At 40.9% G+C, this 20,874-nt stretch overlaps 1 protein-coding gene across 12 annotated transcripts in view; it reads right to left on the reverse strand.

Annotated features, from left to right (window-relative positions):
* Positions 1–20,874, reverse strand: part of nbeab (neurobeachin b) — a 286,390-nt gene that overhangs the window by 24,547 nt on the left and 240,969 nt on the right. For 11 of the 12 annotated variants that reach the window (XM_032502122.1, XM_032502050.1, XM_032502085.1 and 8 more), the window contains 6 exons: positions 20,498–20,615; positions 20,310–20,412; positions 18,731–18,846; positions 16,081–16,193; positions 3,253–3,393; positions 2,039–2,158 (listed from right to left, as the gene is read on the reverse strand). In XM_032502122.1, the coding sequence (XP_032358013.1) occupies positions 2,039–2,158; positions 3,253–3,393; positions 16,081–16,193; positions 18,731–18,846; positions 20,310–20,412; positions 20,498–20,615 (711 nt within the window). Of the gene's footprint in view, positions 1–325; positions 617–2,038; positions 2,159–3,252; positions 3,394–16,080; positions 16,194–18,730; positions 18,847–20,309; positions 20,413–20,497; positions 20,616–20,874 lie in introns of those variants that run through there. The other variant, XM_032502095.1, reaches the window with a different exon arrangement.

Raw genomic sequence — 20,874 nt, forward strand, 5'->3', positions numbered from 1 at the left:
CACTTTCCCTCCACTTTTTCGCTTGTAAACTTCCTGCCGTAACTCACCGCCAAGCCGTTAAAACTGCCAGCTCAGTTTTCAAGCCAGCCTCCCATGGCAGCCATTAATTCTGCAACAGCATCGTAATGGGCTAACAAGTCAATCACACATGCCTACATTGCTTTACACTGTGTCACCTTAATGACATGTTCGTCAAAATCTGTCACCAGCGGGGTGCTGCTGGATTCCTTCAGTGGTGGCAGTTTGTGTGTGTGCATTAGACTGTGTGTGTGTGTGTGTGTGTGTGTGTGTGTGTGTGTGTGTGTGTGTGTGTGTGTGTGTGTGTGTGTGTGTGTGAGCGTGCGTGTGCCCACTACTTCCAAGAAAAGTCTTCTTCTCTGTGCCCATGGTGGCTGTGCCAGCTATACATACCTGTGTGCAGCTGCACATAGAAATAAATGAGAGGTATGGGATGCACAATAATGATGGGGTGGTCGAGGAGGTGAGGGCTTGTTCGGCACAGGATCGTTTCCATTTGACTTGCTCTTTTAGGAGGTCATCCCCATCAGGGGTTCAGCCTCCCTTGGTCTTGTTGTCATTACTGCTGGAGGAGGCCGGGGTTAATGAAGGAGAGACCCTGGTAAAAAAACAAGCTGCCTTTTAATCAGGGGCCTTGTGGCCCGCTCGGTGTACAGGGCCAAAGCTGACCTTAACCCCGCACTCTCCGCTCAGTCTGCGCCGCTACGTGATGGCAGTGTGCATGGCGTTTGTGTGTCTCTGTATATCTTTGGAATGGAAATCTATGCTTTCACATTTTCCTTTGATTTGATTTGGCACAGGATTTTATTGAGCGATGCCCTTTTAATACATAGTATGTGCGTGATTACAAATATAAAAACAAATTCAAAACAAGGTTGGAAGGTACGCAAAGAAAGATAAGAGAAATGAAGATTATTATAAAAAAAAGAAAAAAAAAGCATCACAGCAAATGTTAATAATCTAACCGGCCATTATAGTGACATTGCCACATAGTTTACCCCTATTGCATTATAAAGCTCTTGCATATTATTTTCCTGCTTCTTATATATTATGAAATACTGTTAGTAATCCAGCAATGTCCTCCACAGTACAATGCCTCTCCTAATAGATCAGTAGCCATCCTCTGTGTGTAAAAACAAATGCATGCAGACATACAAGTAGTTGGAAGTAGGCTGTATTTGTTAACAGGGTGGCGTTTGACTATTCAGCTGCTCAGCTTTCTGCCTCTGCCTCCCATTCTGTAGTTGGCTGCTCTCCCCCAGATTCTGGTGAGTAAAAGCCCTGTCCGTACATAAAAGACTACATTTTAAATAGCTTTTGTCATTAATGCTTTATTAATTGCCTGGGGCAACACTGCCCGATGCAGGGTGTGCTGGAAAAACGTGACACTTTGAGGTCAGTGTGTACTCCTGCTGCGTGCTATGCAGTGGGCAAAATGGAGGCGAATCAGCAGGGTTCAGCGTTTTCGGTGACTGCTCTGTGGATTTGCAGAGGGAGGGCTTTGTCTTACCCTCAGACACAGCCTTTGTTCAAACTCATGAGTGCTTGCATGCAAGATCAGTCTACCTCTGAGATAGTTTGTTTTCTGCATGAGATAAATCAAATGTGCATTTCTAAGTGCTTAGGGTATTTCTGTCTTCCGTCTTTGTGATTCGCCATTTGGATGAGGCATTTATAATTAATGGTATATATTTTTGCAGGGGTGTTGAAGCACATTATCTGAGGAAGGGGCCATAGTGAGTGAGGGACTTGGTATGGTTATATTACCAATTATACACACTGCATAGTTACGATTTAACTGGTAGATATAGGGTGCAATATATAGTAATATTCCCTACTATTGTCCTTAGAATTAGACACCCACAGGTCCATAACACCAGTTTAATGAAAGTGTCTGGCAAGGGAATATATAGATCCTGGATTTAACTTCCACTTGTTTCATGGCACCATTTCCTTGACATGTGTGTCCATATAAATGTAAACCATGGACTGTACTATTTGCTTTCATTGTGATTTTCACCTTAACGTCGGAGGTGTCCCTCTGACAGTTTCTCCAGGAGCGGGCGATGGCTGAAAAGGTGCGGTCAGGGTGGTCGAATTTGTTGTTATTGGCACTTAGGAGGAACGTGGTGAAGGGCTCCTACGGAGAAATCAAATTAGACGTCAAAAAGATCAAAGATCCCCACCCATATCTAAAGTCATCATCATCTTTTCCACCCACTTGATCTGCCTTTTGATCGCAACCGTCCTAATCGACATAATGCAAATCTCAGTACAGTTTCAATTTAGTGGATTACCATGCAGCTTATTAAAATACATGCTAACAGAATTATTAGCATTATTTCATCGTTTTTTCCTTTCTCTGCGACAGACTAAGGGATCTCTGCAGAGATCAGTCATTCATTGTATCCAGGCCGGGGGGAGAATTAATTAGCGTTCTTCCTGAGTACAGTAAGTCCCAATGATAATTGGCTCAAATTTGTTTTTTTTCAGCCTGAGATGGCGACCATTGCCGGTTGGAGCGGATGGATCACTCACCAGAGGAAGAAAGGGATTGTGGAAACAAACGCACAGGGGCAAATCTAACCGCTGTCAAGGGAGCTCCCTCAGTTCATCAGCCCCTTCCTACTAATGATGGGGGAGGAGGAGAAATACTGTACAAACTCCGCATAAAGCTCTTTCAAATTAATAAACCAACTTCAAAATCAAAAGTACGCCGCCTCAAAGAATCTGGGCCGGTTCGAAGGGGCTCTTTTGTGGGGAACAGATTGGGAGAGAGTGCGTGTGTGTCCTCCTCCTCTTCCAGAGTAAATGAGGACAGTGCTCAGTAACCTTGATGGACATGTCTCCAGCTCTCACTGGGTTGCCTGAAACACATAAACCTGTCACAGCAGCCTCTGTAAATCATTACCCAGCCACTCTTTATTTAGTTCACATATGCTGGTTTACTGGCCTGTGAAATGTGTTTTCTGAGCGCCATTGGTCTAACTCAGGCCCAATCAAATTGAGACGTTGAGCTGTTTCCTGTGCAGAAGCCGACAGACCTCAACGTAACAGCATCATTAAGTCTGACAAGTGACAATCAACTAATGCAGACTCAAAAAAAAAAAATGAAAAGCTGTCTGAGAATGTGGGCTTGACTTCATTCCTATTCAGACGCTCGACTAATTTGTGAATTTTTGAACACAGTAGTATAATGAGTGTGAAGGTGGTTGAAAGAGTGATTTTACTCACTATTCTGACAAGCCAGTGCAGGGTGGAGGCAGCTGTGGAGTAGTGGGAGTTGTAATGACAAGGTGGCGTCTGGTCATCTTCCCAAGTCTCGTAACGTTCAGCGTAGAATGCTGCACGCTTCGGATTCAGAGCACCAACAGGCTGCAAAGAAAATAAGAAAATAAGAGGTTCAGTTCCTGCAAAAAAAGTCCTTTGCTCCTTATTTGCCTGTATAAGTAAAACAAAGGTTTTCCCCTTAAGGCAACCCTGACAAAATTGTACAGTGTGTTTCCTGTTGTAAGCATTTGTAAGTCACATGCTTTGTGAGGGCAAACTTGATATGTATCTGACTTTGCAAGCTTGACAAAAACACACCACTGTATTTGTTTTTCATATACTGTATACAAGAACTGCATTTGGTGATTTTTCATTGCAAATTTGAATTCCTGAATGTATCCACACTTCCTGTGTTGAGGCTTCCTTTCCGAGAGTTTCTGACATCCACATTAAATACAAGACAACCTCGTTGGTACAACTCCAAATGAGGAGAATAAACCTTCATACAAAACATGGAGCTTTGGTGCTTTACATTAAAATAATTAATAAAACAATCAAAATGAAAAAGAAAGCAGACAGCCTAAAATTAGAAATCTAAAGTGTATTTTCTGTATTAGATTACTATACCAATATATTACAACAAACCGTAACAACTACAGTACACTGTCAAAGTGGCCAGCCAGTTGTTATATTGATGAAAAATGGTGATTGGGCAGTGGTGGTCTAGAGGTTAGAGAAGAGAGCTTGGGACCAGGTTGCAGGCTCAATCCCTAGATCTGGGTGTCCCAAAATCTGGGTGGGAAAAGTGAAAAGAGCAGCGCTTCATTACCACCACTGAGGTGCCCTTGAGCAAGGCCCTTAACCCCAACTTATCCAGTGGAGCGGCTCAGTGGCCAGCAGATGTTGTACCAGGCAGCTTCCAGGTATGAATGTGCAACTACATGAATCATTTTCAACACCTCAATGCCATGGCCACTATCACAGTCAAAAATACATAAAAGTTGAAAAGTAGGTCAAAAACAATAAGAGTTTTAACAATCCTAATAACCAATTGGATGTTAAAGCACGGCTAAAAGTTGTATTGCTGTCTTTAAACTGCTCTGCGTTTGGATCCAAAACTGAAGAAGCTTCAGCGAATATTTTGGTTCAGTGAGCAGCAGACAGTCTGTAGATCTGAGTACTATAGCAGGCACGTGTCTTGGCAGCATATTAAAAATACAGTGAAAGACAAGTTCATGATTTATAGACAAGTTTAAGGATTTTTAAAGCTATATTATGAGTAACTGGAAGCCAGTGTGGGTACTTTATGAGCTTTTCTTTGCTCTTACTGCCTTCTCATCACAACCACACACACTGACTTAATTCTCATTACTGTGTTATTGGGTCAGTAAGAACTACACTTTAAGGGTAGTTGCTCAAAAAACCACAAAATGGCTTGTTGAAATACTGGAAGCTAAGGCTGTTGTCAATTTCACTGACACTTCAGAAAGATTAAAACTGACTCTCATAACACAGATAAGGTTAGAGCTACAAGGCGTTTCAAAGAGTTTGGTTTGTGGTCACAACACCAAAATGATCCTAGTACATAACCGCACACACGTCGTTTACTCAATCAAAAGTAGGAAAATAAGTATTTCTTTTGTTACTTTAGTATTGAAGATGAGTAGTACATGTATTACTTTTTGTTATCCAAAAGTAGACTTTGAAATAGTGTTCCATCTAAGATCTTCTATTCTTCAAAAACAAAAATACTCAGTCCTAACTATTAGTAAATCTTTTTTTTTTAATATAAAACATCAGGGCTAAACTTAAGATAGTCAGACTCATAATGTCCTTAGTCTGATTTACTTATTGGGCAGCCATAAAGTTACACTTAAAGCCTCATAAAAGAGGGATCCGCCTTTAGAAGTCCATTATTTTTAACTGTTCATGAATATTATGTTTACATTATTAGTTTTTCTGAATATAAAAATAAAGATTTGTTCACAAAAATAAAGAAGTCCATTATTTTTTTCTGCATGATCTTCTGCTTGAACCACATAGTGCTAATCTATTTTGAGTCTCAATACGGAAAATCAGTAGTTCTAAATCAAATTTTAATGACCATACGGCTACGTAGTGAAAGGATCATGGGACATATTCACTCCACATACTTATTACTTACTTATTACACTAATTAGATTATTAGAGTGCACAAAAGCATCAATAGAAGATTCATATTTTTGTGTGGCCCATTGCAAGTGAAGAATCTTTTCTTCTTGTACTATGCTTTGTAGGCATCACCTTTGTTCAGTTTATACAGGCAGTGTAGGTTTGCAGAGGCAACGGCATGTGGACCAGAAAGAGTTTTTGCCTGGTGACACAGATGATTTGCTGGAAGTAGTCTTATCATGTCCAAACAAATGGCTGCAGTGGCATGCATTCAAACCACTCCAGGCAATCAAGCAACACTACATCTACCCCAATATACAGCTACAAATCTTGTTGGGTGCATAGTGTAAACAACCGGATTTCCCCATTTGCTTGTGTTAGGACAGCAGAAGGACTAGGAAAGCATAATTGAGCATAATTAACAGAGATGGACTTGTAGAGTCTTAGCGGTTCCCCATTAGGGCTGTGGTGAGGCCGGCAGAGAGGCTTGCGGAGAGTTCAGGGCAGTCAAGGAGCTTTACTCTGGGATTTGTCTGTCAGACCCCATTATTCTCCTAAACCCTAAAAAGTTCCTGTTGCACTGTCTTCTGTCTGAATTTTACAAGGGTACGGCGGCAGGGGTAAGCAGGATGGCGCGCTGAGGATGGAGGGAGGAGAAATGAGCGACTCTTGCTAAATGTTGGGGGTAATCCTTGTGGATTAACCCTGGCTGACCTGATTTACACCCAACGCACCTACCAAGCCAAACACTAATCAGCACTGTTACTCCCATCTGTGTTTGGAGACCTTCTGTGATGTTGGCCACTACTGATGGGAGATACCATGACCTACACAACAATACAATTTACTGCAACACCACAATCTATGATATTCAATCACCAATCAGTACAATTGAATCACGACTGAAAGTTTGAATGCTATATATGTACAGTCGGCTAGTATTTACTGAAACAAAATTCTACAATAACATTGTCCTATTGTTAATATAAGAAGTAGAGGAAAAGCCTTTTTTTTTAAATACAGCCTTTCATAATCATAAAATGTCTCTTATTCATTGTTCTGCATTCGAAGAACTGTTGCCAGTTATTATGTTAACATAAAAAAATATATATACCCTCACTGCTATATTTCTTTAATATCCATCCCATTATTTCAAAATTAGGCCAAACCTTGGATAGCTTGGTTGATTACCGCAGCCTCGGTAATAATTTCAATATTGTTCCGACACCATCGCTCTTTTTGGCCCTTTGGCGGCTGTTTCATTTTCATGTGTTCTTAAGGCAACAAAATTACTCCCATTAAACATACATTTAGAGGTGAATAAATTGCTTTCTTTGCCTTTTCAATCACCCCGTCCAATATAGCCTCGGAGGCATATTGGCAGTCAATATTAATATACTCAGTACCACTGACTCAGTTACAGAGGGGATAGGGAGACTGGTAATGTAATCAATGGCAGCTTTTCCACCTGAAAGCTGCAGCTCAGAGGTCAGAAGAAATAAAATAAAAGCCCACAATTCAAAATTCACTTATTCCACCATTATTAAAATTGCACTATGCGTTCTTTTTTTGGCTGGGTACAGTTTGTATCCAACCTCAGTGCGACAGACAGACTCTCTTGGTCATTTTGAAGATTATATTCATATCCATGTGTGGCACAGTGCACATGCCTCAAACTCTGAGTCAAAATTAAATGGGGCCAGTTTTGTTTTTTTTGTTCTCCCTCAGAATGAATTTAAAGGCAGTCCACATCAGTGTTAGCACAATTGAATAGACTGAAAAAGAAGTTTATTGAGATCTGCATAGATTTATGGGGTGATAATGGCCTTGCATGTGACATCTTGGCGCAGCTGGAATGGGGTGCAAGCCACAAGACGTCTAGCACTCTGTAAAAACGCCGCTAGTCTAACTAATGCAGGTTGGAGCTGTATGAAAGATCCAGGTAATGCATGTGACAGAGGGAGAAGAATAAGGAGTAGACAGCTGCAGCTAATAGTAATGCGTGTAAGAGTAGAATAAGCAAACAACTCACATAACAGGTATTAAAACCAAAGCTCACAAAATGGCAAAGATATGGATTTACAGTGTTAATAAATGTTTTCCTGGACATATAAATCTCATTGTACCAGAAGAAGCTGGAAAACCATCTAGGCCGTGTTAGCATAATCAAGAGTATGTGATATTAAACATGTAGAATGCATAAAAAGATTTTACAAGCTCACATTACTTTTTTTTCACTGCCACCAACCTCTCAACCTTTCCCTGAGACTAAACTAACCCCAAACACGTCTTACACAAAGCACCAAGTTAAATGCTACTAACTATTTTATTATTTTACTATTTTATTAGGTGCTACATAAATGAGGAAAAACATTTCACAGTGTTCCCTTGGCGTCCCGCTGTGTAAGCGTAAATACACTAAGACATTTTCTATGTGACTTGTGGGCAGTAAGAAGGCTTTTATTTTGTTTTTCGAGAAAACTTGTGTGGTTGGTGAGCTAGAGTAATTATACTGACTGTATGACAAACTTGTATCAGTTCACCCACATAAGTGAAGTTTTTCTTTGTCAGATATTGCTGTCATTTTAAAGGGAATTTGCACTTGGCAGCTTGTTGAACACTGTTCAAACTGGGACTGCTATACAGCAAATATGTACTGTAGCAAACTCAATGAAATGTAAAAACAAAAACAAAAAAACTCCAACACAAAAAAGCTAAGAAATTGTCCATTTTCAAAGATTCCCAAGACGACACAATCAACCGTTCCATTTACTGCCACACAGTGGCAGTTTCAAAAAGTTTGATTTCCCAGCTCGCTCGGTTAGTGGGGAAGGAGTTAGGTAACCAAACAGTAGCAATTGGTAAGGGAAGCTCTAGAGTGGCTCTGGGCAGATCCGAGTCTGGTAGGACCGGGCTAGACTTTTGGGTTAACACAGGACATAAACTAAGATCTCCTGAGTGAAAGTCCTGTGTTTGTTTCACCCATCCACCACCCTCACCCTCTGTGCAGAAGGAAACGGATATCGGCGAAAGAACATGCACCCGGTGGAATTTCCTGCTGCACCAGAGCCAACCGGGAAGTGCAACGTCAAAGATATAGACTTACCTAAACTAAAAGGCAACTTCCAGTTTAATCTCACATTAACATAATATATAACATATTCTTTGTAAATCTCTACAATCATTCCCCACACGAACCAAGCAGGCCTGCCTTGAACAATCCAAACGTTCTTCAAAACTTGCTGTTTTCAGCGTATAAAGTTGCTCAGAGGTTCCGTTTTTTGCTGATCAAAGCGATCGGAGTTAAACACAAACAAAGTGGAAAGGGAAGGCCATCCAGAAGAACTACCCCGTTACCAAACCGTCGTCGATCCAGACTACTTCAAGGTGAGTCCATATCCTGTACACTCCACATAGCCTATGTGTGCTGTCTTGGCCATAGAAAAACATACTGTACATATTGTAGAGGTATTCTGTATAGAAATGCCAAATAGGAATGTATATGCTTCCAATTTACTTTTTTTACTATGAAAAGCCAGCTAAAATAAGGAGAATGTATATTGATTGATTTGCTGTTTAATGGGAAATAAAAACCCTTTTATGATAAGATAGGATAAGCACTTCAGTGGTCCTTGAGTACCTTTATTCCTGTCACAGTCCCATCTGTTACCAATCCCAAATCAGGCTTTGCTTACCTCTATTCAACAAAGAATAATCACCTCTTCCCTTTTCCCTGCATTGCATATCATGCTGATCACAGACGTAAGACAATGAAAACAACTGGTTCAGACAGTTCCACACTTGCACCTATCCGAGTTCATTTCTTGTACACCTGACCCAGTACAATACATCAACACAACTAAACAAAGTATGATCAAACTTGGATTTGGCTTCAGATTCAATCAGGATCATTTCTGCGGTTGCATTCCAAATGCAGGAAATGAACACGGCTGCTGGTGAATGAGTGTGCAGAGAGCACCTCCATTTGTTTGGTTATATATAAGCTACCTCCCAAAGAGACGCATATTGCATTTTATATTTCAAATGTAATTACATTACAGTATGTTGCTATGGTGCTCTGTCAGGAGAAGTCACGGTCATTTTTTGCTCGCCTTGTCAGAGCACAGGCTGCATGTAGCAGCTCCAGTCTAATGCAATCAAGTTGCTCAAACTCAAGATAAAGCAGATGTGCTCCCAAACAGCCTGACGGGAGTGGAAGTGAGTTGAAGGAAGGTTCCATTATGGAAAGAAAAGTGCGGAGGGGAAATTTACAGCAGCTAAGCTCTTTCTCCTTTACTCGTAGAGTGCCTCTCAAGAGATGCTCAGCTTTAAAATAGGTTTCTCTATCTCAGCATAGCTCAATTAAAATATCCTTATAATGATAAGTCAACAGTATAAGCTGTTGAAATAAGTATTATTTCAGTCATTTTAAAGGTCCCATGACATGGTGCTCTTTGGATGCCTTTATATAACCCTTAGTGGTCCCCTAATACTGTATCTGAAGTCTCTTTTCTATAGAACTTAGTGTCCCCTAATACTGTATCTGAAGTCTCTTTTATATAGACCTTAGTGGTCCCCTAATACTGTTTCTGAAGTCTCTTTTATATAGACCTTAGTGGTCCCCTAATACTGTATCTAAAGTCTGTTTCCCAAAATTCAGCCTTGGTGCAGAATTACAGCCACTAGAGCCAGTCCCACAATGAGCTTTCGTTAGTATGTGCCATTTCTGAGTCTGTAGCTTTGAGGAGGAGAGGGGGGGGGCAAGGTGGAGGCTGGTGGTGTGGCCTTGACCAACTGCCACTTTGCTTGTTTGAAAGCAATGATGTCTCTCTCTCATGGGTGGGCCAAATTCTCTGGGCGGGCAAAGCAGAGAAAGAGGAGGTAACCTTGCCCCTTTTGACCTCATAAGGAGCAAGATTCCTGATCGGCCCATCTAAACTTTCTTTTTCTCAAAGGCAGAGCAGGATGCCCAGGGCTCGGTTTACACCTATCACCATTTCTAGCCACTGGGGGCCATAGGCAGACTGGGGGAACTCGTATTAATGTAAAAAAACTCATAAAGTGACAGTTTTATGCCATAGGACCTTTAAGTAAGGTGAAAATGCATGTAAACATTTTTAATTTCAATAGGCTGAGAAATACTCGTGTCACTTTTTGGTGTTGCTTGTCTCTTGAAATGACATTTTACAAATAGGATATATGAAATACATTGTATTCAGTGGATTGAGAACAGTTTTCACCACATCTGCTTCTTTTGCCTTCTTATGCAATTGAATGAATTTCCATCACATCATTTAACAGCTATGAGTTGGATTGGCTTCCCAGATCTTTCATCCACTTGTCACTCCATCAAGAAATAATCATTAGAACCTAATGAAACACTTCACTGCATGACTGTGTCTGACATCCAAATATGCAGAACTCTGGCCCCGAGGCAAAGCAATGCAGTGTTCAATAGCAATGTTCACAGCTCACTGAATGCCCGAGCAGCAGGTAATTGTAGGTGTATGCAGTAGGTTCAGTCGTTTGAACAATGCTGTCCATCAAATGGCACCTGTCACTGACAAACAGGTCTCAGGTATGACTCGGATCTGTGGGAAAATAAGTTTTCTACATTGTGCAATGCCAGATAATTTGAGAATTAGCCAGGAGTATTAATTATGCTTTAGGCCCTGTTGACACGTACATGGTTATTTTGACATTTCCCTTCGTCTGTGCCCTTTGTTTACACGCAAATGGAGAATTTGCCTCTGAAAACAAGTCTTTCTAAAAAATCCGGCCAGAGTGGAGATCTTTGATATCTTCGTTTGCATGTAAACTGAGACAAACGGAGGTTTAGGCAGCCGAGGAAGTGATTTGTTGCTGTTGTTGCTATTTTCAAGCTTCTGATTGGCTAACGTGGGCTTGAGCTTCTCGTTACACTGCCACCTACAGGTTTGGCATGCTCTTGATGGCATTGATGGCATATTTACATGTGTATGTGTAAATTAATACTTTTCTGAAAACTGACAGCTGTGCACAATGTTATTTTTGAAACCGGAGAGGTTGAAATTACCGTTTATAAAAGCAGCCGCCAATGTGTAAACGTAGACTTAGTTTAAAATCCATAATCTAGATGCAATTACAGTTTAGCCTTATCCAGTATATTGACCAAAGAGTAATGATATGACAACTTATCTTCATAATGCTGCAGCTCACTGAGCTCTGGATTGACAGATGATATTACATGAGGTGATTTGATATTACTCAACTGCAGAAAAAAAAATACACATACAAATTAAAACAGAAAATGAGTTAAAAAGCTCAACGTCGTAACCACAACAACACTTTTTAGGAACAGACTGATGTGTCTGTAGCACCGTGTTTCAAAACTGCATCAAAGAAAAAGAAAAGAAGATTTGTACTGTTTATTACGTAGTCTTTATCAGACAGTTGTTTAAATTATAATTTTGTTCTTGTATTAGTTAAGCAAAGTTTTTTTACAACTCTTTGTGTTTGGCACAGTGCATTTTTGAGAGGTTTGGCTTCTTTTACTAAATGAAAGAACCATATTGGTATTGGTACTGAAAACATGGGTATTGTATTGAAACATTTCAGACGATACCCAGCCTTATAGTAGTGACCATACATGCAGTCTGTGTGGTACACAACCACAGCCGCTGGACATACACTTCAGAGAGACACATACAGTCCTAATATACAATGAACAAGTCTCGAGAGACTATGCTGCTACCTCTGATCCATAATTGAACAAAAGGGCAGACCGAGCAAAAGAGGAGAAGTGGTGTGTGTGTGTGGGTGTGTGTGTGTGTGTGTGTGTGGTGTGTGTGTGAGTGTGTGTGTGTGTGTGTCCCTCGCTGCTACACTAGCTGTGAACTTTTGGAGATAAGAGCCCTGGGGTTCCAAGGACAACTGTCAGGAGACATGGGCTGTGAACTCATGCTAATGAAGGCAGCTCAGCCCTGTAAACAGCATGGGAGGATGTCACTGGAATACATTACAATACATAACTGTCTCCCCAGGGCACGAGGTTTGCACATGGCTCCGCCGTGATCACCCTCCAAAACACACACACACACACACACAACACCACCCAAACACAAACACACACCCACACACACACACACACACACACACACACACATCCCGTGGCTCTCTCAGCCCACCTGGATGCCCCACAGGCCGGAGCAGACAACTGCTGATATGACGGTGCCGAGACACACAGCTGAGCTGTTTGTCCAAAATGTTATAGGTTTGCTAAAAGTGCTCCAGAGCAGTGGGTGCTTATTTTCCAAATTCACAACACACTATCAAACCTGTCCACGATTCTTTGAGTATTTCATAGTCACTTCTTTCTTCTTTTTTTTTTTTTTTGCTCCATTTCAAAGTTCTCCTCCTCACCCACTCCAAAACACAGCGCACGCATGCCATGAAAAGCTGAAAATTGATGCAAACTGTGAAAAACCGAGATGGCGAAGTGAGGCCCAGAATGTCGGCGCTTTGAGGGAAACAAGAGGGAACGGTAAAGTGAGCGAGAGAGCGAGAGAGAGCTCAGACAGGAATGTGACTGTTTTCAGGTCAGTGAGCTGCGGCTTGTATGAGCAAGAGAGAGACAGAGACAGAGAAAGAGAAGGGCAGTGGTAAACAAGTAAACCAGGCCACAGTTTGTGGTAGAGTGATCTACGGCCTATTCCTTTCCAGTTAAAGCCAGAGCAAACATGATGCTGAACAGTCTCTCCCAGGGTTGTGGGGCATTAGTGTCATGGTGTCTGAGCACTTGTGATTTGGCAGCGTAGGCCCGACTCTCCCTACTGCACAGCTTGATGCGCTTTTGACCCGCCACATTTACAGAGACTTTCACTGCAACACCGCTCAGGACCTGCCCTTATCAGTTCATTAACCTTCAAAGTCTAATCCGAGCAGAAACTTACATTTTTAACCCTGGTGTTGTCTTCCTGTCAACATTTTTTAAGCTTTTTTAAGCTTTTTAATCCATGTTTTTAACTTTTGTTACGTTTTTGTCCCTTTTTTCAACACATTTTTCAATGTTTGGCACTTTTTTTTGACATTTTCAACACTACGTAACACTAACTTATTAACTTTAGTTTTACAGTTATTGTTGGAATTTATGGTCAATAAACCTAATTTTTAGGAAATTATACCTAATGTTTGAGTTAGAAAAGCAGAAATTAGGAATTATTTAGACTAAAATTAAAGGAATGTGTGTTGATGGATAATCATAAACTGGATCCTGAAGTCCCTTTTATATAAACCTTAGTGGTCCCCTAATACTGTATCTGAAGTCTCTTTTATATAGACCTTAGTGGTCCCCTAATACTGTATCTGAAGTCTCTTTTATAGACCTTAGTGGTCCCTAATACTGTATCTGAAGTCTCTTTCCCAAAATTCAGCCTTGGTGCAGAATTACAGCCCCTAGAGCCAGTCCCACAATGAACTTTCCTTAGTATGTGCCATTTCTGAGTCTGTAGCTTTTGAGGAGGAGAGAGGGGGGGCAAGGTGGAGGCTGGGGGTGTGGCCTTGATGAACTGCCGCTTAGCTCGTTTGAAAGCCATGATTTCTCTATCTCATGGGTGGACCAAATTCTCTGGGCGGGCAAAGCAGAGAAAGGGGAGGTAACCTTGGGCCTTATGACCTCATAAGGGGCAACATTCCAGATTGGCCCATCTTTAATTTACTCAAAGGCAGAGCAAGATACCCACGGCTCGGTTTACACCTATCACCATTTCTAGCCACTGGGAGAATGCGTATTAATGTTAAAATATTAATTTTCAAGCCACGGGACCTTTAAGTTTTCAAAAAGCATTAGACATGTATTCATGCACCATGTTGACAATGTGACATGACGTGACATCAGACTCAGAGAGAGAAGCTAGGAAAGGAAAGAAGTGTGTAGCCAGCGCAGCAGCAGAGCGCCTGTGTCTGGGCCTGCCCTGTGGGAACAGAGATTTTTGTGGATTTGCTGGCATCTGTCACTCAATAATTATATTTGTTAGGAACTTTATATTTTTTTTTTACTAAATTGAGCTTGAGGTTTTCAAAAAAAGTGGTGGGTTCAAAATGCCTCATAACGAAATCTGATAGGTACGCATATCCAGCGTCCCCACCGTCCCCATCAAAATTGATGCCTATGTCCATAGACATGGTTGTTTATACACACATCCAGCTGATATGTGGCAATATTAGCATTCATTTGGAGGCCACTTGGGAATTTAAAACCTACCCTTACTCTCCTTTTAGCTTTGTTTTGCTCTTTACCTGTGATAAGTATCTGTTCTACTATGTGGGTTAATCACAATGAGTGAGACCTTTCACTTACAAGTGGTCATGAAATGTATTGTTACATGTACAGTGGTGCTCAAAAGTTTACATACACATGCTTAAGTTGACTAAAAAGAGGAATAAAAAAATCATGTTTTGGAAATTTATTTTAATACCTAAATTAAAAAATGAGGTAAAATCCAACCTTTAAGGACACCAATTTTCTTTGTGAATGAATAACGTATTGTAAATAAATAAATGTTCTTATTTAAAATACAGGGGTCATAAGTATACATACCCCTATGTTAATCCCATAGAGGCAGGCAGATTTTTATTATTAAAGGCCAGTTATTTCCTGGATTCAGGATATTATGCATCCTGATAAAGTTCCCTTGGCCTTTAGAATTAATAGCCCCACATCATCACATACTCTTCACCATGCTTAGAGATAGGCATGGTTTTATTTCAGTTAGACTAATACCTGGTTTGATTTGCATGAGAGATGATTTTATAGAAAGTATCCCGACTATCTCTAAGCATGGTGAAGAGTATGTGAGGATGTGGGGCTATTTTAATTCTAAAGGCCAAGGGAACTTTATCAGGATGCATAATATCCTGAATCCAGGAAATAACTGGCCTTTAATAATAAAAATCTGCCTGCCTCTATGGGAATTTAACATAGGGGTATGTATACTTATGACCCCTGTATTTTAATAAGAACATTTATTTATTTACAATACGTTATTCATTCACAAAGAAAATTGGTGTCCTTAAAGTTGGATTTTACCTCATTTTTTAATTTAGGTATTAAAATAAATTTCCAAAACATGATTTTTTTATTCCTCTTTTAGTCAACTTAAGCATGTGTATGTAAACTTTTGAGCACCACTGTATGTGACAATAGTTTCAACCACCACACACTAAGACTATGAAAATAATTTTTGTGTTACATGATGCATCTAAAGCTGCCTTTCAGAAAGAGGCGTTCATTGTGATACTGTTGTGGGTCTACTATACAAGGCACATATGGTTATAAAATGCATAAGCCTCTCTAATGCAGAAACCAGGAAGCCACTTTAAGCGTATAGACAGGGGCAAACTCTGTGCTGAGACAATACAGTACTAAATAAATGGGGAGTAAACTTACATAACGTACTGGAGTGCATTTCAGGATGTTACAATCATTTTCCACTTTCTGCATTCCACCTCATGAGTTTAGACTCTGCACATGATTCCTTAGCTCTTAAATATGATATTATTTTACAGCCTGGGTCTTAATAAGGAAATCCCCTGCCGTCAGAGCCAGCTGCCCCTACTTGCCCCCTTCTCTCTGTCATACTGAGGTGAACAGCCAAGAGGTACCTTTGAGAGATCTCTGAAGTTCCCTGGCAGGGTTAGGTCCAGCTCCTCTGAGTCATAGTTGGTGAGGACCCAGGGAAAGACCGGGTACTGGTTCAGGTCGTTGTATGTCCTCCCTAGACACACAGAGCAGAGAGAAATCTGTGAGTGATGAGCGATTGGAAGGGAACAGAGGGGTTGAAAGCGGGGCAGGGTACACTTGAGGCTTCAGTTACATTGGAGGATGGAAGGGGGATCAGCATGCAACATTCCAACAAGCCCCCAATCTCAGAGCCCTCAATCAGACGCACTTCCTGTCTCAAACGGCGTCTGCCAAAGAAACACATAAACTAATGGCAAGCTTCTGCTATGAGAGAATGTTTTCTGTGCTCCCCATGCCTTTTCCTGCTGAGTGTACTTTATCAATGGACTGTGGGAGTCACAGGAGGTAACTGAGGAAGCTGTCTTTACTTTTATAGAGAACATAAGCATTTCTAAGTAGTGAGGAGTGGATGGAATTAGGGGGATATACATTATTTTGAGGGCCATGGCTCCAAATGCCTGAAAAGTCACTGCAAGTCTGCGCTGATAGGCCAGATGTGAGTTACCTTTCTGTTCTCACAGTGGGGATATGGTTTTCAGATGGCAAACTGTGTCATGGGAAATCCATGGGAAAAGCCAAGAGCATGTACCATGTTGTCACTAATGCTCTACTTTTCTTTTGAAGATGACACTGACACAGCTGTGAGGTCAGGTGGTGGCCAGTTGTAATCCAGGATTGGGACGGGGCAGCTTTGGAAGGCTTTGTGGGAATGTTTTACTGCTGGTAATAATCAGGCTAAAAATTGTCATTTACCCACAAAGAAAAAATTAAACAAAATTGTAAAACAGAAACATTTCACATAATTTAAATATTTTTCAGTGTTGACATTGACTTGTACAACAGGCCATCTTAAGACTAATACTAATAGTGTAAGAATGACTTTAGGTCAATTCACACTTTAAACTTTCATTATTGCATCATTACAAAGGGATTATTTGACTTAAAAGAACCTCTGAAACTAGAAAATATCTTGGGTATTAATCTAACAGGAAATATCAAATCGGCGGGCATGCATCTTCTATTATATTGCATGTGATGGCCATAAAGCAGGTGACATGGAAACAGCCAAATCCACCAAAACTAAATTCATGGCTGTCAATAATAAGTGACATTACACTAACCCTTACAATCAAAGATTACATACACAAATGGAATAACCTGTACCCCAAATGTACTACTGTAAAATCACAGATTTTTTCAATCTAGCCCAATGTGATATGTAACAAGGTCCAATGAACCTGCACACCTATACATTAATAATGTTACATTTTCATGAGGCTTGGATCAGCAACTTCAATGACACACATTGCCTTTTTAAGAAGACATTCTAGCTCTCTCTTATAATCTTATAACACATTAAAAGCTTTAAGCATTTCAAATCAAAGTAGCATCAAGAGTCGGCAACTCTAAGGTCAGGATCATGCAGGCTGTTTTATTTCATCTAAATGAAAGCTGATGCATTAGTTCACAATGTTACGCGGTGCAATGAAAGGAGATCATTTCATGGAAACACTATCACTAAATCTGCTTGTTAGTGTCATAAAGTTTTCAATGATTAGTTATTCACTCTTGCACTGCAGCAGGTTGGCATTAGAAAATCTAAATCTAGCTGAGAGAGTGATAATGTGTGACAGGCTAGTCAATGGGAAGGCTTCTGCAGAATATCCAGGGTCTGCGGGAAGCTAGAGAACACAATTACCCAGGTTAATGCCACACAGTGAAAAGGAAGCCAAGTGTATGTTAGAGATGGGTGTGCTGGTGTGGTTGGACCTAGTGGTGCTGATGCTTGAGTTGGGGTGGCAGGATGTTAATAACAGGGGAATAGTGTTTAATTAGAAGACCGCATCCCCTTCGCACCTCTCCCCAGCACTTCACCCACCGCCTGTCTGCCGCCCCGCACTATCCTGACATCCCCGTCAGCCCAGGTCATTACCGGGTATTTTTAATGAATTTTGGGCATGTTTTCCTGTCTGCCTTACATCTAATTAGTTGAAAATAATGTATTGAACTCAAGCACGAGCTAAATATAAATATGCATGAATATGCAGCGAGAGAGAGGATGACACCTCTCAGAGCAGAGTAGCGTACAGTCGCTCTCGCCTTCCCTGTTAGTTGCAGTTCAGATCAGAGAGTTGACAACAGAACCTCTCAACTCCGCAGACACACGTGTACGCTCTCACAAAGCCAGGCACTAATTATCTGGCAAAATCTGCTGTGCCTGCTCTTTGCTTCAAACAGCACACTCACATGAACAGTGAAGTCTACCACTTAAGGTTACCATGGATTCTTAAACAAATACGACATACCTGAGGCCACTTATAGTATGTTTCCAGTGCCACAAACACCTACAGTTTATTGATCATGATAGCTAAACTTAAAGTCATAAGCCTGTAATGGGCAAGAGATTCACATAGATCATACATTCAAACTTCCCACTTTCACTGGTTGTGAATACTGCTCGGATTAGGAAGAAAACAAATCAGAATCTATCTATTTAAGTGATGGCTGTGAAAAAAGAGAGCACATTATTTCCATACTCAGCTCCTCCCAAACTAAGGGAGCAATCCCTACCTGCAATAGTGTTGAGAAACATGAGGTACTCAAAGTTGGAGATCTCTCTCCTCTGCCAGCGCTGGGTCATGTTGGAGGATTTGAAAAGTTGGCGAGGAGTGGCCAGGGATATGCGCCTGGGGAAAAAAAAATATTCAAACAACAAATCAGGAAACAGAAGGTTGGTGTAAGTTATGATATTTTAAAAGCTATGTTCTTAAAAATGTAAGCCTAAAACATGGCTGTATCTAAATCTTTGTTTCAATTGAAAGCATTGGCTACATCACAGAAAACTAGTAGACACAAAAGAGGACACTTAATAGCTGATAACCAGGTCTTTGACAAGCATGTCCGTTTTAGAATGAACATACTGAAATGAAAAGCATGCACAAAGTGTCACGCTGCAAGAGAATAACTTCCGATTTATTGCATCTGATGCAATGGCTTTTACAACCACACAGATTGGATTCCAGTAGATTGAATGAAAACAATTGAATATAGCTATGTTTCCATCCACACGTTTTTATCCAAATTAAGTGATATAGGGGAATGGAAACAGTAAAATTCAATGGAATTTCATTAGACTCAAAGGAAATACGGTTGGTCTCATCAGATTTGATCTTGATCGATATACGGCTTATGCGATAAACACTGACGAAAACATTATTTGCCAAATAAATAATGAATTACGATTAAGTTTTAGGTCATTTTATGGTTGCAACCCATTACAAAACAAAGAAGAAGTTTTAGTTTATTTCCGCCCAGTATTTCCGTCTGCACACATGGCCGGCGTCAACAAGACAGATGGAAGTGGACGAACGAGGAGACGAGAGACTTTCTGTATTAAATTTATCAGGATCTTGCTAAGGAAATGGCCGACAAAGGTTAGGACAAAGCATGGAACGTCTTCCGGAGTAAATGGAAGGCGCTCAAACAGCGAGACATGTCTCAAAAGAGAGTTGTCTTGCTGCGGTGCCAGAGGGAAAATAAATGCAAGTGGCATCTGCATCATCATAGCGATGTGCTGATCGCGTTATTTCTTATTATAGCTTGATATGTTGCTATCAGCTGGCACATACGTACCATTGCAACTTGTGCAATATTAATAATTTTTTGGAAGACGGCGCAACCCATTGTCTTCGCTTTAAAGCCGTTGGAAACACACTTTCATCGGCTTTATTCACATGAGTTTTTTAACCGAACTTCAGATAATTCGATTGACAAGTGGATGGAAACTTAGTTTATGTTTCAATTCAGGATGCCTTTCTTCATATCCACTCACTTAACATAAGACTTAAGGAAATGTGCTTGTTTTGTAGCAGTATGTTTGGGCCTGTTAGCAGTATGAGAGTCTGTGGTCAGTGGCCTGGCTGCAGCCCTGCTGTATAGAGTCTTCAGTCAGAGAATTAGGTCAGTTCAGTAAGGGTCAGTGCACATCCACTTTAATAACTGCTGCAATGGGACTACAAATGACTGTGCTGCAGGCGAGGGTGCCCAGATGCTCCAACACACAACACAGAGGAAGAAATGCCCATGAAGAAATAACAGTATTAGTATTTAACAGTGCTGAATTCATTTTCTTTGGGCATGTGTGACCCACCTTGCTTGTGGAAGTCCATAGCTGGTGCCCACCCCCACTCGAGGAAGACTGTAGACCACTTTCTTTACTGTGGCCTGGTCAGGAAAGTTGAACATGACTGATGCTGTGAAATAGTGAGAGATATCCCTTAGTGGTGAAGCACAGGAGAAGCGTGGCTTTCAAATGCTGTAATTGGCACCTTCTCTTACTTCTGTTGGCCATAAAGACCTCCATCGCTGTGTTCTGCAGGAGGTAGCGTCTGGAGAATACCGCCCGGATCTCACTGAACATCCACTTCCCATGTAAACCCTCAGTGTATGCCAAGACCTAGACGAAGAGAAAATGTCCTCAGGGTATAAGAGTTGTACAGTATAAAAGTAGAGATCACGGCAGGTTACAGGTGATAAAGACTACTGTCCAAGTATTGGTGTATACTAAGCAGCTGCTTTGTGGGCACAAAAGCAATCAGTGAGCCAAACTCAGATATAACTCAGAAATCAGATAACAAGACAGTTATATGACCTGGGCAAGATTTTACAAAAGCCAGATCAGTGGTTATCATTCGCTTACTCAGTGTTTCCTCTAT

This window comes from Etheostoma spectabile, chromosome 3 (assembly GCF_008692095.1).
Source record: "Etheostoma spectabile isolate EspeVRDwgs_2016 chromosome 3, UIUC_Espe_1.0, whole genome shotgun sequence".
NCBI classification, from domain to species: domain Eukaryota; kingdom Metazoa; phylum Chordata; class Actinopteri; order Perciformes; family Percidae; genus Etheostoma; species Etheostoma spectabile.